Source organism: Morus notabilis, unplaced genomic scaffold (assembly GCF_000414095.1).
Source record: "Morus notabilis unplaced genomic scaffold, ASM41409v2 Scaffold640, whole genome shotgun sequence".
NCBI lineage: Eukaryota > Viridiplantae > Streptophyta > Magnoliopsida > Rosales > Moraceae > Morus > Morus notabilis.
Window position 1 is genome coordinate 245,293 of NW_010367435.1, and position 16,500 is coordinate 261,792.

General features: G+C 34.6%; 3 protein-coding genes across 3 annotated transcripts; all 3 read left to right on the top strand.

The window, feature by feature from the left end:
- Positions 1 to 5,137: 5,137 nt before the first annotated feature.
- Positions 5,138 to 7,550, top strand: LOC21392556 (ABC transporter I family member 17). The gene is made up of 4 exons (XM_010112422.2): positions 5,138 to 5,342; positions 5,441 to 5,776; positions 6,558 to 6,745; positions 7,138 to 7,550. Exons 1-4 carry the CDS (start codon positions 5,327 to 5,329, stop codon positions 7,390 to 7,392), a joined length of 795 nt encoding a protein of 264 aa, XP_010110724.1. The 5' UTR covers positions 5,138 to 5,326; the 3' UTR covers positions 7,393 to 7,550.
- A 416-nt stretch (positions 7,551 to 7,966) lies between these two features.
- On the top strand, positions 7,967 to 9,343 carry LOC21392557 (spermidine hydroxycinnamoyl transferase). The gene has a single exon (XM_010112423.2). It carries the CDS (start codon positions 7,988 to 7,990, stop codon positions 9,341 to 9,343), a length of 1,356 nt encoding a protein of 451 aa, XP_010110725.1. The 5' UTR covers positions 7,967 to 7,987.
- Positions 9,344 to 12,255: 2,912 nt separating this feature from the next.
- On the top strand, positions 12,256 to 14,192 carry LOC21392558 (tyrosine--tRNA ligase, chloroplastic/mitochondrial). The gene has a single exon (XM_010112424.2). It carries the CDS (start codon positions 12,332 to 12,334, stop codon positions 13,775 to 13,777), a length of 1,446 nt encoding a protein of 481 aa, XP_010110726.1. The 5' UTR covers positions 12,256 to 12,331; the 3' UTR covers positions 13,778 to 14,192.
- Positions 14,193 to 16,500: the final 2,308 nt, after the last annotated feature.

Below are 16,500 nucleotides of genomic sequence, written 5' to 3' on the forward strand. Positions count from 1 at the left end.
ATTATAATTATAATATCATATTATTAAAATAATTATAATATTATTATAATATCATATTATACGATAAAATAATAATATTATAGTTATTAATATAATTATGATATTATTTGTTACAATATTTCTATTATATTACTATTACATTATATTATATTATATTATATTACGAGTCTGAATTTTAGATTGGGAAGATAGTCAATTTTAAATTTTATTAGGAGTATTATGAAAGTTTCATTAATTGTACTATGTTGATTCTCGCACAATCTAAAAGTTAAAGTTGTCTTTAGGCTGCTTTTGATTTTGGCTGTAAATTCTTAAAAAATTCTTCAAAAAATACTTTTGAGGAGATTAACCAAACACTAAAATCAGCTTATGCTACAAGCAGAAACTGATTTTAGGATGAAAAAATAATACCAAACTAATCCAATATCTCCATACAAAAGTAGGAGTTCAACAAGTAGGACGACAAAATTGAATGTTGACTTATCTAGGGTATGAACTTTTTACACAATTAACATATCATGGTATATATTTGACGAGATCCATAACAAATAGTATACTTTCCAGATAAACTTAAACTACAAGGAATATTTACATAACATTTTCTTATTTTTATTTTAGTTTATCATGAGGTGGTAATTTATTGGTATTAGCACTTCATTAGTATTAACACCAAGTATGTGTTTATCACAATTTTTTTAATGATATTTGATTAGAACATTAACTTATTTGTATTGACAACATATTTCTTAATTAGCATTAAGTAAATACATAATTAATTGTATGATCAGTATCTGTTTTATCTTTATAATAACTATCCTTATATGTTTATGAAATCTAATTTGCAGTATTAACGATGACTATAATTAATTTCATGATATTTAATTGGGCCATTCATTGGTTAGGATTAATACTATATTTTTAATTTAACAAGTAAATACCTAAATAATTATTTCACACCAAGATTTTCTTATTTCATTAACCTCCTCCATCATTATTTGGCACTATGTTTTTTTTTTTTTTTTTTTTTTTTTTTTTTTTTCTTTTTTTTTTTTTTTTTTTTTTTTTTTTTTTTTTTTTTTCCGTTGTTGATGTGGCCTTTCTTTAATGTTGTTTATTCATCTTAACTCCATATTTAGTGTTAAATAACTACTTTTTTTTTTGTGGCCAACTAGGCTACACACCATAGCTGATAATGATATCCCATGAAACGACATTACCACAATGGTTAACTTTTCAGTTAAATTAACAACAGCAATTCCAGCTTTATACATGCTACTACGCAAATTATATACTTATACCTGTTTAGTTTACTAATTCGAGTTAAGATGTGACTTTATATGAGAATTTTTTATTATAATAAAAAAATTAAATGTGATTATTTTTAAAAAAATTTTACTATAATAAAATTTAAATTCTAAATTCTATTACATTCTAAATTTAAATCGGTAAAATGAACTGAATTATATTGTACATAGGCTACATGCTTAAACACGAAAGTTACATTATTGTCGTTTCAGTGTTGTTCTTCATTCATTAAAAATACTTTCCCATATTATTATGTACATGTTAAATTACATAACTGCCACCTGCCACCCTCCCGCAAGCATATCCACATGCCATAATCTCAGTAAAAGCAACCTTGCACATTCAACAACTTATCAACATGTGCCTTCCTAACTTACCATCTAAAATAATTAAGACGGTTCATTTTACTTATTTAAATTTTTATAGTTAAAAATTTTTAAAAAATATTATATTTAATTTTTTTTATTATTAAAATTTTTTAAAAATATCTGAGTTTATGTAATCCGCTATCAGGAGACCTTACCTATTAATCATTATGAGACAAAGTATTTATGTTGTAAATCAATTGTTAGTGTGGATACCAACTTGAATTCGAGCCCCCCGCCAACGTCCCACGACCAGCCCAGCATCGTGCCAACCACCAACGTGCAACCTAATCACCATCGACATCCGTTCCGTGAAACCTAGACCCTACCTGCCTCTGTCATGCGAGACCCAAACGCCACCGGCCTCCGTTGCACGAGACCCAAACCTAGCCGGCCTCTGTTGCGTGAGACCCAAACCCCACCCCACCAGCCTCCGTCGCTCGAAACCCAGATCATGCCAGCCTCCATCCCATGAAATCCAGACCCTGCCGGCCTCCGTGCCGCAAAACCCATAAATAGCTGTCATCTGTTCTACGAAACCCAAACCCCATCACCCTCCGTCTTGTGAAAGACAGACCCCGTCAAGTTCGTGTCGTGAAATCTAGACCTCGCCAGCCGCGAGAAGGAGAGGGAGAGAGAGAGATCGCGAGGGAGAGTGATGATTATTTAAAAAAAATTCAATTAATAAACTTATTTCTTTGATTTTTATTAATTTTAAAATTGTTAGTATTTATATATATATATATATTGAATGCAATGGTGTGAAAATTATATTCTCTCAATTTTATAATTTTAAATATTTAAAATTATAAATTTTAAAAGAAGAAGTGTATTATATTATTGTGTGCAACCAAACGCAGTAAAATGATATTCTTGGGAATTTGAGACAAAATTCTTATACTTAACCAAACGTGACAATACATGTTTTCTGAGAATCATATTACCTACTATTACTTTCTCGGTAATATAATCCCTACTTATTACTGCATACCAAACACCCCTTAAAATTCTCTCTTTTAACTACGCTTTGTAACTTATCTTGTTGTGTTGTTTTGGGTTTGTTTTATAACACGTTATCATCATGAGTCTATAACTATTATTGTATCAAGAAAATACAATAAATTTTGCAAGATTTAGAGATAACTCAAGATTCATATTTTGATTGGCATAATTCAAGGAGAAAGTGGTAATGATCATGTATATGTAAGGTTTTCATATTTGAGACGAGAAATACAGGTCAAACAATCTGAGGTCTATTTGTTTATATATGATTGTAAAAGTTCAGCTAGTCTAAAATGAATTTTTTGTTTGGTTGGGGGATTCATCCCCTGATTCGAATCATGATTCGTGGTTCGTTATAATATTTTCTCTCATAAAAAATAACGTAAATCGAAAATGATTCTAATCTCATGGTTCTAATCCATGAACCAAACATAAGTTTAGTTTGAAGTGTTTTCTGTGTGTGGAGTAATAAAAAGGAATCTTTTATATCAATCGTGATTACTTATAATTGCATCAGTTTTAAAGCGTTGGTTGGTTATTTGGCCCTTGGCTATCATCTTTTAATTTCTTGATGTATCATTTGGTTTGTGTAACTAATATATGTCTCTTCAAGAAATTATCAATTCTTTGTATTTATATATGTTATTATTAATAGTTGTTATACTAATCATGGTTGCAAATTTCGTCGAAATTTTTGAAATTTAGATTTTATGAGGTGACGAAATCTTTTTCCACCACAATATCGGTTTCGGTAAAATACCAGTGAAATATCGTTAAATATCAGTTTAAATATCGATTGTAATTTTTACAAAATGAATACCTGCATATGACACCCAATAAACATAATAAGCAAGAAAAAAAAGGGCACGCACATCTTAATAAAAAGCTTGAGGACTGAATTTGTAGGGGAACAAAATGAAACAACCATATTGTTCAAGTGTTAATTTAAGTCTTATTTTGAAGGGTGCATTTATTGTGGAGAAGGTTATTTTACTTCACCAGAAGGAACTGTGTTTTAACTATTTGATTAGTTTTTTAACAGTTTGATCTGGAATAGAAGCAATTTTGTATCGCGCACTGTAAGTTTTTAAAGCAGACATACACATATCTAGCTATTAAAAAATAATCTAATAGTTAAATACTACAATTCATATTGGTGTAGCAAAAATACAAGTCCTACCATTAAAATTCCTTATTTTGAATTTAGGCATCTAAGAATATGGATTTGTCTTCACTTTGCCCCATAAATGAAACTGAAGTCTGAACTGAATATTATTATATTGGACAAATAGCATGTTGCTCCATACTCTAAGTTTTGTCAAAAAATGCCCCTCAAACTTTAAATTTTAGTTTTCTCCCCCATTTATGTAGCTCTTGCAAATTGTCTTCCTCCACTAAATTTTTGGCAAAAAATGTAACATGAAATGTAAAAATTAACTACAAAACTTCTTATGGTAAGATTTTTAACAGAAATAACGCATACCAAATAAATAATGAGTGCCTTTGAATAATTTAGTAAATAATTACTCTATTAGCTCCTCTTCAAACACATGAAATGTTTATAAGATCAGACTCAAAATACCCCTGAAGAGATTAAATTTTTAAAAATACTAAATTTACCTTTCTCAAACTATACTAAATGTTATTTTAGATATTATTTAACTGAAAAGCTAAATAAAAATGTTTAAATTAACGTGTCAATCAAACAAATACTTCAATTATTTTTAGAGTTTTTTTTTTTTTTAAGATTGATTTTATTTGATATTTTGGTAAACATTATTTAGTAAATGTTGGGAAGGGTATCTTGGTATTTTAAAAAAAAATTAATTGCTCAAAAGGTATTTTGAGTCTAATTTTATAATGACATGAAATGTTTTGAATATTTACATAATAAGAGGTAAAAAGTGATATTTAAGAAAAATACATTGATATTATAGGTATTATATCTATTTATGCCAATGCTTCCACAATTCTTTATTTTATTTTATTTTTCTTTATTTTTCTTTTGAAAGAATAGAAATTTTTACAGTGAGTAAGCTATTTTGCTCATCAGCAGGGTAAGTAATTTTAACTATTAGATTATTTTTTTAACTATTAAATTTATTTAAGTCCATAATAAAAATTTACAACAAACTACACAGATAAAACTATTCTTACGAGAGACGTTTGATAAGAGTATTCATACATAATTTAAATAATAATTTATAGTTTGTTATAATATTTTTTCTCACAAAAAATATACATAAATTAAAAATAATTTTAATTTCATAATTTTAATCCATAAATCAAACCCGATGTAACAATAAAACACTTATTATTTATCGAGTAAAATAACTTATACTACCGTAAAAAGTACCAATTCCTTAATAATTGTTTGATAATAACACGTTTAATGTCCTAATCCGTACAAAGTATCATTACTATTAATATTGTTGTTTGTCTAATTCATCCCACTTGCCCATAATAAGCAACTCTCTCTCTCTCTCTCTCTCTCTAATGGGGACGGTCGCACTCAAGAACGAATCAGTCCATCGTCATCAGACTCCATCTGGTGGAGTTGATTCTGAGGAAAGCTTCATTCTTCCCTTTCACATTTCCACTGCTACATAACACGCACTCTCTCTCTCTCTCTCGCTCTCTAACACAACCTCGCCATGTCCATGGATTCAGGTACTTTCTCTGCTATCATTCATTTTTTCTTTTCGAATTCGGTCTCGCAATTCAGTATATGGCGATTCCAATTCCCTTTTTTTTCCTTTGTTTGGCAGACCAGGACGTACGAGAGCATCTACTGGTGGTAGACGGCGACGGCGGGGAGAACGAGGGATCGGAGGTGAAATTCCGGATCCGAGAGCTGAGGAAGTGGTCGGAGAGCGGAGATCCGATACTGAACGGCGTGAGCGTCGACGTTCCGAAGGGCGTGATCGTCGGAATCATCGGGCCGAGCGGCAGCGGCAAGTCGACGCTGCTGAGAGCGCTCAACCGCCTCTGGGAGCCGCCGCCGGGATCGGTCCTCTTGGACGGCCGTGACATTTGCGAGATCGATGTTCTCGATCTTCGCCGCAAGGTCGGCATGCTTTTTCAGCTTCCTGTTCTCTTTGAAGGTCCGGTAACTTTTTTTTTTTAATTATTACTATATCATTATTATTTTTGGTTTTATAAAGTTCATGTCGAGTTAATTAATTTAAAATTTTAATTTGAGTTAAAATATAATTTTATATGAAAATTTTTTATTATAATAAAAAAAATTAAATATAATTTTTTATAAAAATTTTTAAGTATAGTAAAATTAAAATTAAAAATAATAAAATAAATGAGTCTTAATTAATCTAAGGCCTCTTGATCTAATGACATCAAAGGTTTGGGTGGGATGGGGTTTGGAGGGAAATTTTAAGTATGTTTTATTTTTTTCTGTCATTTTTTTAACTAACGGATAATATTATGCACAAACAGAAACAGGGGTACTTATGATTTTTTACAGTTTCAATCTTTCCATTTAGATCCCAACTTTAAGCATAGATAGGATTAGATTTTTTGGGTGTTTGGTATGAGAATTCGTGTCATAGTTCGAATCATGATTCGTGATTCGCTACAGTATTTTTTTTTTACGAAAAACACACATATATCAAGAATGATTTTAAATCATAATTCTGAATCATAATTTTGAATCCGTAAACCAAATGTCTTTTTATGTTTTTGATGAGATTTTAGCGGTTAAACTTCGTTAATGGCTCCTCACAGTTATATTTCATGGTTAAACTAACTAGAACCAAAGTGTAATAGGAGGGGCAAAGAAGATAACCTATTTAGAAATATGCTATTTGTATTTACACCAATTTTTTTTTTTTTTAAATAATCACCTCATCATGAATGCCATTTCTTCAGGCACAGTTGCAGATAACATAAGGTATGGACCACAGCTAAGAGGGAAGAAGCTAAGTGATCAAGAAGTACACAAATTGCTTACTCTTGCAGATCTAGATTCCTCCTTCTACACAAAGGCCGGTTCGGAACTCTCTGTGGGTCAAGCACAACGAGTTGCGCTTGCTAGAACCTTGGCCAATGAACCCGAGGTAAACAGTCGATGTTTAACCAGACAAATCCGAAATATTAACATCATGACCTAGTTGGTTTACCAATTTTGCCTTCATTGTTAAAATAATAATAAATAAAATTATTATTGGCCCGCCACTGTTAAGTTTTTAGAATGGATTGATAAACTAACAAGATATTAGAGCGGGATGTCGTAAGTTTAAACTCCTGTAATTATATTTTTTATCCCCATTTAAAATTATCATCATAAATTGGGTCTTTAATATATCTCGAGCTTAAATATTCACGTGGTGGAGTTTCTAATTAATTTATCCACATGATGGGGAGTGTTAAAGTATAAAATTATTGTTAATCCACCTCCTAACAACTTAAACTTTTTGGTAAACTAACATTCGTTATCCGCGAAATTAAGGTTTTGCTGCTGGATGAACCGACAAGCGCCTTGGATCCGATATCGACTGAGAACATAGAAGATGTCATAGTGAAGCTGAAGAAGAAACAGGGGATGACGATTCTAATGGTTTCGCACAGCATCAAACAAATTCAGAGGGTTGCTGATGTAGTTTGCCTTCTCGTGAATGGGGAGATTGTTGAGGTTCTTAAACCCGATGAGCTCTCCGAAGCCAAGCATCCGATGGCACTAAGGTTTCTTGAGCTCAGCTCTTGAAAGCTCTCTCCTATTTTTATATCTCTGATCTTTGCTGCTGTTTGTGGAAGTTTAATCCTTGTTGCACACAAAAATTAGGATTCTGAGGTTTAATAAACTTTGTAATGCGCTTCTATATAGTAGCTAAACTCAGAAGCTTTTAGTTGCTTCTTTTGTTACCTTATCTTAGTCAACAATCCACATGGATCAAAATTCTTGGATAAATCTTTTTTTTAAACCACATTCCCAAACAAAGAGCTAATTTTGTCCTATGAAAAAGCTGGCCAGCCAGCACTCATGCTTAAAAAACCTGAACTTTTCTTTTTGTCACGTAGCCCTTCAGATTTCACGAATCTTGGCCTTATATCCAGTACTATGTAAGGCTTGAAGAAATCCAAGAAATGCCAAAATGGGTTACCCTTCTAGGCGGAAATTCATAGGCAAAATGATATTTCTGTACCCATTTTCCAAGTTCAAGTGCCGTCTGATTGCTATTTGGACGCCGGCAAGGACCAGAGTCAATTTAGCCTATAAAGACCAATTGTAGAAAACATCAATCCACACACAAATAAATCCCCTCCTGCAGCTCTCAATCTATTAAAAGAAGGTGACAAGAATGGCGGTGAAGTTGAAGGGCAGCTACACGGTGAAGCCAGCAGAGCCAACATGGGAAGGTCGACAACCTCTCTCGGAATTGGATCAAGTTGGCTGCATAACCCACATTCCGACAATCTCCTTCTACCGGCGTCCGCAAAACAGTCAATTACAACCCGAAACTCTCATCAACACCGCGCGAGAATCACTCAGCCGAGTCCTCGTGACTTTCTATCCACTCGCAGGCCGCCTTCGTTGGATAACCAAAGGCCGTCTTGAGCTCGACTGCAACGCAATGGGGGCTCGGGTCATAGAGGCTGAAACTGAATCGAAAATCAGTGAATTCATTGGAGAATTGCCAGAATATCATCATCTCATCCCAAAGATAGACTACACACTCCCAATCCATGAATTGCCTATAGTTTTAGTCCAACTCACTAGATTCTCTTGTGGGGGTGTAAGCATAAGCTTGTGCATATCACACGCCGTGGTTGACGGCCAAAGTTTACTACACTTCATCTTTGAGTGGGCCGCTCAAACCCGAGGCGAGCCGCTAATGTTTCCACCATTTCTCGATCGAAAAGCCCTCCGTGCCGGAATTCCCGCGGCAATTGCATCGCATTCTCTCGAAAAGCCCTCATTCAATCTCCCATCCCTCATAACGGAACAAGAAGAGGTAAAGGAAAAAGAAAAAGAAGCGAGTTTGGCTATTCTAAGGCTTAGCAAAGACCAAGTCGAGAAGCTAAAGAGAATTGCAAATCAGGGCCTAGAAAATAACACTGATACCAAAAACCGGGCCTATACTCGTTTCGAGACACTGGCGGGTTACGTGTGGAGGTGCGCATGCAAGGCAAGGGGCCACAAACCCGAGCAGCAGACTGCGTTAGGCGTGTGCGTAGACACACGCCGCCGCATGACGCCCCCGCTGCCGTGGGGCTACTTTGGCAATGCAATAATCGACGTGTTGGCGACGAGTGCTGCCGGAGAATTGACGTCTAACCCGTTGGGATACGCGGCTGGGAGGATCCAGGAGGCGGTCGAGATGGCAAACGGCGTGTACGTTTGGGGGGCAATTGAGTACCTCAAGTGTCATGAGGATTTGAGGGACTTTCAGGATCTTGGTGCGAGGTTGAGTGGGGAAAGGTTTCCTTTCTATAAGAATCCTAATTTGGGAGTTGTTAGTTGGTTGTCGTTGCCAATGTATGGGGTTGATTTTGGGTGGGGAAAGGAGGCTTACATTGGTCCTGGAGACGTTGATGGAGAGACGGCTTTCCTTGTTCCTTGTCCCAGTGGTGATGGATCAGTGGTTGTGGCTTTGTGTTTGCAAGCTGATCATATGGAGTCCTTCAAGAAGCACTTCTATAATGATGTCGTTTAGCTAGCTAGAGAGACTTATTGATGAGTTCGACCAAAAATTAATGGACAAAAAAATAACAAATCGATTAACCATGTTTGGGGTGTGTATTTCCTTGAAATCTTTTATACTGAATTATGTATAATTATCTTTTAAGAGTAAAATTATTTTGGTACACTCTGTTGTTATTGTGAAATATCTCACTGATAGTTTGTATTTTTAATAATATTAAAATGGTACATTTATTTTTAAAAAAAATGTTTTTTTTAGTATTATGAGAATATTTTTGAAACATACAATATTCAAACTGTCCCTTTTATTAATTAAATAGAAACCAATAACTTTATATTTATTTTATGAAAACATTTCAACTTAATTTTAATTTTTTTAATTTTCAAAAGTTTTGAAGTGTTTTCAGAATTTTTTTTAAAAAAAATTATTTTTTTGTTGTTAATTAGTGAGAAGGATAGAATGGACATTTTATGTCCCAAAGATCGGTCTCAGGGTACCAAAAGAACGGTTCTTTTAAGGTGAATATACCGTTTTAATATTATTAAAAACATAGGATATCAATTATCCACTCACGCACGCATGCGAGCCATCTCTTATTACCACTTTATCAACTCGCTCAATAGTATAGCGACTTATAAAGTGCTACTCCACTTCCTAAGTTTTCAATGTGTGACTAATAAATAACTTGGGTTGTCTACTACAACTAGGGCAAGCAATTCATGTTTGTCTGTCGTGTTCGGCTGATACGATTATGGCTCAACACGATTAATAAACGTGCTAGGAATCTAAACACGAACGCCGAATGTTTATTGTATGGGTAACACGACATGACACATTGACACATTTATTAAACATGCCAGGATGAATTGACACGAATAGAACATGTTTATGACTTAACTATTAAAAATGGTGCGTTTTTTTATGAACAAAAAATGGTGGAATTTTAATTTATATTCAAAACTGTTATTAATTGACTACTAAATATAATTTATAGTTAAATTTAGCAAGCATGTGATAAGAAAAACATAAATTCTTTAAATCTCCATGATAATTAACACACATATATATGATATTAGTAGATTACCATATATATAAATGTGTTAAGTGGGTTGGTACAAATTTAGCCTATTTAATTTTGTGTTATCCATATCAATCCATTAATGGTTCAATTAACTAACGTAAGTCTAAATTTATTTATCTCGTGTTATTTTCGTCTCATGTCACTGTGTCGTGTTTAAAATTACCGGCCCCAACTACAACTCTCTTTATATTTATAGTTGAACAATTCCAACAACAACATCTTCCTCATAAAACGACAAAAATGTTTAAAAAAAAGAATGATAACTCTCAACGACATCTTAGGTTCTAATTTGTGAGAGGCAAAAAAAAAGTTAAAAAAAATGCACAAACACAAAAAGTACGTTTATTTCACAACTCAAGTGAAGAATTTAAGCTACGTATGTGAGAAAAAAATACTATAATAAAAAGTTAAAATTTGAATTTTTATAAAAAAAATACTGTAGTAACAAATTTTAAATTGTGACTTGAGTTATGAAAAGAACTAAACGAAAAACATAACAAAACTAAAAACAATAAGAAAAAGGACAATAATAATTCAGACATCTTATTTTTCTGATTGTAAAAGAAAAAAAGAAAAAAGAAAAAACCCACACAATCACAAACAAATAAAAATTAAAAAGGAATTTCTACTTTCCTTAAAAAAAAAAAAAACAAAGGAATTTTCTCCGATAGAAATTGTACTCTTTTACCCTATATTACTTAACGATCTTATATTAAAGTATTCCCATTTTTAAGAGTGCGCAAACAAATCCGATCATTTAAGCGTGTGTTTGGTTCAAAGATTCGTGTCATAGTTCAGATAATGATTCGTGGCTCGTTACAGTATTTTTTCTCACAAAAAATACACGTAAATCAAAAATGATTTTGAATCATAATTCTGAATCTATCAACTAAACGTTAATCGATTTGACAAGTATTGTTAAAAAGTATAAGTGAGTATTTGGTTGGTGGATTGGGAGATTCAAATCCCGGGACCAAGGCTGAATTTGTGTTTAGAAGCCCAAAATGATTCTAGTGGGTTAGAAACAGAAGGGGTGATTGGGATCATTTGGGGCATTGATTTTGGAATCATGCCCCCTTTTGATTTTACCGTTTGAAACCCAACTGCACAGTGAAAACCACTGTGCTCTCTTACAATAATGCATCCCACCCATTTTCCACCGACCGCGTCCTTCCTCTCCCATGCTTGGGCAGAGAATCTCCAGATTTATTTTTCATTTAACTTATTATAATTTTGAGTTATAATTTTTTACATTTAATTTTTTCCTAATATTTCATTTTTTAATTATGTAAAATTTATATTTCTTTAAATTACACCTAACGTAATTTACACGGCCAAAAGTTGGTTCTTATTTTGGTAATGGTTCAAAATTAGAAAACAAGATAATTAAACACTAATTCGAATCACATTTCATGTTAGAATCAAAATCATGCCTATACACATCCAAACAAATATTTCAATCACCATGAATCATGATTTAAATCATGAATCCTAATTCTCTAAAAACTCAAATCACCCTGATTCCAATTCTTATACCAAACGAACCCTTAAGAGATGTTTGGTTCATGAATTATAATCAAGAGATTAGAATTATTTTCAATGTATGTGTATTTTTTGTGAAAAAAAATACTGTAACAAACCATAAATTATTATTTAAATCATGGTATAAATTTTTTTATCAAACGTCTCTTTTATTTTTTCAAATTGAAAGACGACTTGTTAAAAATAAAATAAAATAAAAATTCCCAAACTGAAAAACGACTCGTTAAAAAAAAAAAAAAAAAAAAAAAACTGTCTTCTTCAACAAACGACAAAAGAAATCTAACGGTCCTCAAATGGAATGAGGATCACCCCCAACAGAGACTACACTCTCCAGTTCCGTTCCGGATTGGGTTTGTCCGCAACTCAAAACTTCATCAATGGCCGCCGCCACCGCCGCCGCCGCAGCATCAAGGGCAATCTTCCGCCCCCGTCACCACCACCACCACCGGCTCCTCCTCCACTTCCCCTTCAAATATCGACACCCAAATTCTCCTTCCTCCTCCTCCTCCTCCTCCCGCCGCTTCCTCTCCTCTATCAAATCCTCCGCTTCCTCGTCTTCCTCCTCCAACGTCGTCTCGGTCCTCGAGCAACGCGGCCTCCTCGACTCCCTCACCTCCGACAACCTCCGCACCACCTCCTCACCTCTCACCGCCTACTGCGGCTTCGACCCCACCGCCCCCTCCCTCCACCTCGGCAACCTCCTCGCCCTCATCGTCCTCTCCTGGTTCAGCCGCTGCGGCCACCGCACTATCGCCTTAATCGGCGGCGCCACCGCCCGCGTTGGCGACCCCTCCGGCAAATCCACCGAACGCCCCGACCTCGACCCCCAAACCCTAGCCGCCAACTCCTCCGAAATCACCAATACCGTCTCCAACATCCTCGGAAACTCCGATTCCGTCCTCATTCTCAACAATTACGATTGGTGGAAGGACTTTAAACTGCTCGATTTTCTCAGAGACGTCGGGAAATTCGCGAGAGTCGGGACGATGATTGCGAAGGAAAGCGTGAAAAAGAGGCTTGAATCGGAGCAGGGGATGAGTTATACTGAGTTCACGTATCAACTTCTTCAAGGTTATGACTTCCTCCACCTGTTTGATAAAATGCGTGTGAATGTTCAGATTGGTGGGAGTGATCAATGGGGGAATATCACCGCCGGGACCGAGCTGATTCGGAAGATTCTGCAGGCCGACGGAGCTTACGGATTGACATTTCCGCTTTTGTTGAAGAGTGATGGGACTAAGTTTGGGAAATCCGAGGACGGAGCAATCTGGCTCAACCCGAAAATGCTGTCTCCATACAAGTTCTACCAGTACTTTTTCTCGGTTCCTGATTCGGACGTCGTGCGGTTTTTGAAGCTCTTGACTTTCATTGACATGGAGGAGATAATGGCGTTGGAGAGGGAAATGGGGTTGCCGGGTTACGCCCCCAACACGGCACAGCGAAGACTTGCGGAGGAAGTTACTCGGTTCGTTCATGGTGAGGAGGGTTTGAGAGAGGCTCTTAAGGCGACGGAGGCGTTGAGGCCCGGGGCGGAGACTAAATTGGATTGGAAGACTATTGAGGGTATTGCTGAGGATGTGCCTTCTTGCTCTTTGGCTTATGCTGAGGCCATTGGTCTGTCCCTGGTTGATCTTTCGGTTTCGGCTGGTTTGCTCGAGAGTAAGTCAGCTGCCCGTCGCCTGTTGAAGCAAGGCGGGCTTTACTTGAACAATGCCAGAGTTGATAGTGAGAGCAAGAGAGTTGAAGCGGACGATATTGTCGACGGTAAAGTTCTGCTCTTGTCTGCCGGCAAGAAGAACAAGGTTGTTGTACGGATTTCATGACCATGTTTGACCGTATGCAGGTTTTTTATCGTTCATTCTTTGCGTTCCCAAAATGTTTTCTCTATAGAGCAGACTTGTTCTTCGATTCATTGGAATATTTAAAACTTAAAAAGTTGTGGAGACTGTTCGATTTCTCCGATATCGTGTCGAAAGAAGTGCAATTTCTAAGGTTTGATGAACCTAGGAAGACCAAGTTTCAGGGCCAATCTGTTATAAGCTAGTTAGAGGACATCATTTTGAATTAGTGAATTAAGAAAATAATTCACAAGATTGAGTGTATGTTAGAAAAATTTATCAAATGGAAAACATCTACCTAGTACCATACCAATGTTTAGAACTTTGAGTCTTTAGTTTGTTCTATGTACATAGGAAATCTAAAATGATCCTGATAAGGGACCTCTTTTTGTCTGTTTTATTTTCAGTTTTAAGTCAATAAAGAGAAAGGAAGAATATACATATGCGGAAGTTTAGTTGGTATTTAAAACATTTTAATGTTTGTTAGCAGTTTTAATTTTCACATTTTGTGGCGAAAACTTGGAAGAGCTCTCTTATGAGGCACTTCAATATACAAATATAGTTGGTGGCTCAATGTAATCCTCAAATTTAGCTGCAAATCACGGCTGTAGCCATTCCTTCTACCACGCTATCGCTAAACCGTCTTCTCAGGTTCACGAAACTTTTCTTGTTATTTTGATATCCAGAAGTCCCCCGAACTTACAAATTCGTGAGTTCGAGTTTAAAACTGGGGCCCTCCGTTAACCTACAATCTTTGGAGGGCAAGAAAATATGGTCGTGTTTGGAGTTATTTTCGTTTTTGTTTTTCACATTTTTTGAGAAATAAAAAATGAAAACGAGAGAAAAACGGCATTTGGTAAAGACAAAAAACAGAAATGATAACGATTTTTTAGTTTAGTGTAAAATGACAGAAAAATAAAAAATGACTTTTAGTCGTTTTTCATTTTTTGTTTCCGTTTTCTCCTCTCTCTAGTAGAGAGAGAGAGAGACATTAATAGATTTTTTTATACTGAAAATAATCTCTTGAAAAAACTACCAAACGCATTTTTAAAAATGATTTCTGTCTGAGATTGAAAACATTTTTATTTTCATTTTCATATAAAAAATAAAATCATTTTGAAACGAATTCCAAACGCACCCTATGACTTCTATTATGTTGGTTCGAAACCCCACACCTTATAGGAGCAAACCCAAACGCATGCCCATTACATTCAATACCCCATGATGTTTTTTACAGTTAGATGGTCAAAAACGCATTTTTAAAAATGATTTATGTTTGAGATTGAAAACGTTTTTATTTTCATTTTCATACAAAAAACAAAATCATTTTGAAACGAATTCCAAACGCTCCCTATGACTTCTATTATGTTCGTTCGAAACCCCACACCTTATAGGAGCAAACCCAAATGCATGCCCATTACACCCAATACCCCATGATGTTTTTTACAATTAGATTCGGTCAAAATCACAATAAAATCTAAAATTATGCAAAACTGACGGAACAAGGATTCAACATTTTTGTTCCTCCAACAGAAGTATGAGAAGGGTATGTTGAGTGAAAATATTTATTAATGTTGAAATAATATTTCACACACAACATAATTTCACCTATCCTAGGATTTAACTAGAATAGGAGTTTATTATTTTTAGTTCGACCTATTCAAGATTATAAGAATAACCTCTTAATTACAATCCCTTGGTACAAGGGAAAAACCTTTTGATTCCAATTAAAATGGTAAATACTATTTTTTTGTGAATTTGGGAAATTTTGGTTGATTTAAAATTGTGGCTGAACTCAGTGAATTTTGTCGAGTTGCCTACGTACCCCGTTAAGGGATCAAGCCACTTGTAGTTCGAATTTTGGTTTTAAGAAATTTGGATAATTCCTCGGTATATGACCTTATGAGGAATTCACGCACTTTGAAATTTGATTTGGTTTTGTATTGATTTTATCTTTTATGGGAATTTTAGAATTGAATTTGGTCTTGAAACTGCACCTAAATTTTAGGTTGCCTACGTATCCGAGAGGGAATCAAGTCAATCGTAGTTCATGATTTTGGGTTTGAGAATTTTAGATAATTCCTCGATGTATCACCTTATGAGGAATTTACGCATTTTGAAATTTGATTTAGTTTTGTTTTGACTTTTTTCTTTATGGGGATTTTAAAATTGAATTTGGTCTTGAAACTGCACTTAAATTTTAGGTTGCCTACGTATCCCATTGGGAATCAAGTCAATCGTAGTTCTTGAATTTGAATTTTGGATTTTAGGGAATTCCTCGATATATGACCATAAGAGGAATTCAAAGATGTATTTGGATAATTTCCCGGTATATGACTTTATGAGGAATTAAAAGGATCCTTTTTGAATTTGGTGTTGAGATTTTTTTATTTGAATTTGGGATTTGAACATTGTATTAATCACCATATGATTTTATGAGACAATGAGCTCATCTTTTGAACTAAAGGACTATAGAGGGGCCTAATTTGTGCACTTTAAATTTTAAGATATTTAATATTTCGAATTATTTTTGAAATTGATCCTTTATCCCTTATTTTTTTGAATTTCATCATATCTAAACCGATTGATCCGATTGTATGATGTATATCCCTTTTTTTTGCTAACAATTTGATTTCAAAAGGAAGTTAGATTTCCCTCATCCTCATTCTTTCACACGTTTCCCTTCTTTTTTTGTGTGTATATATATA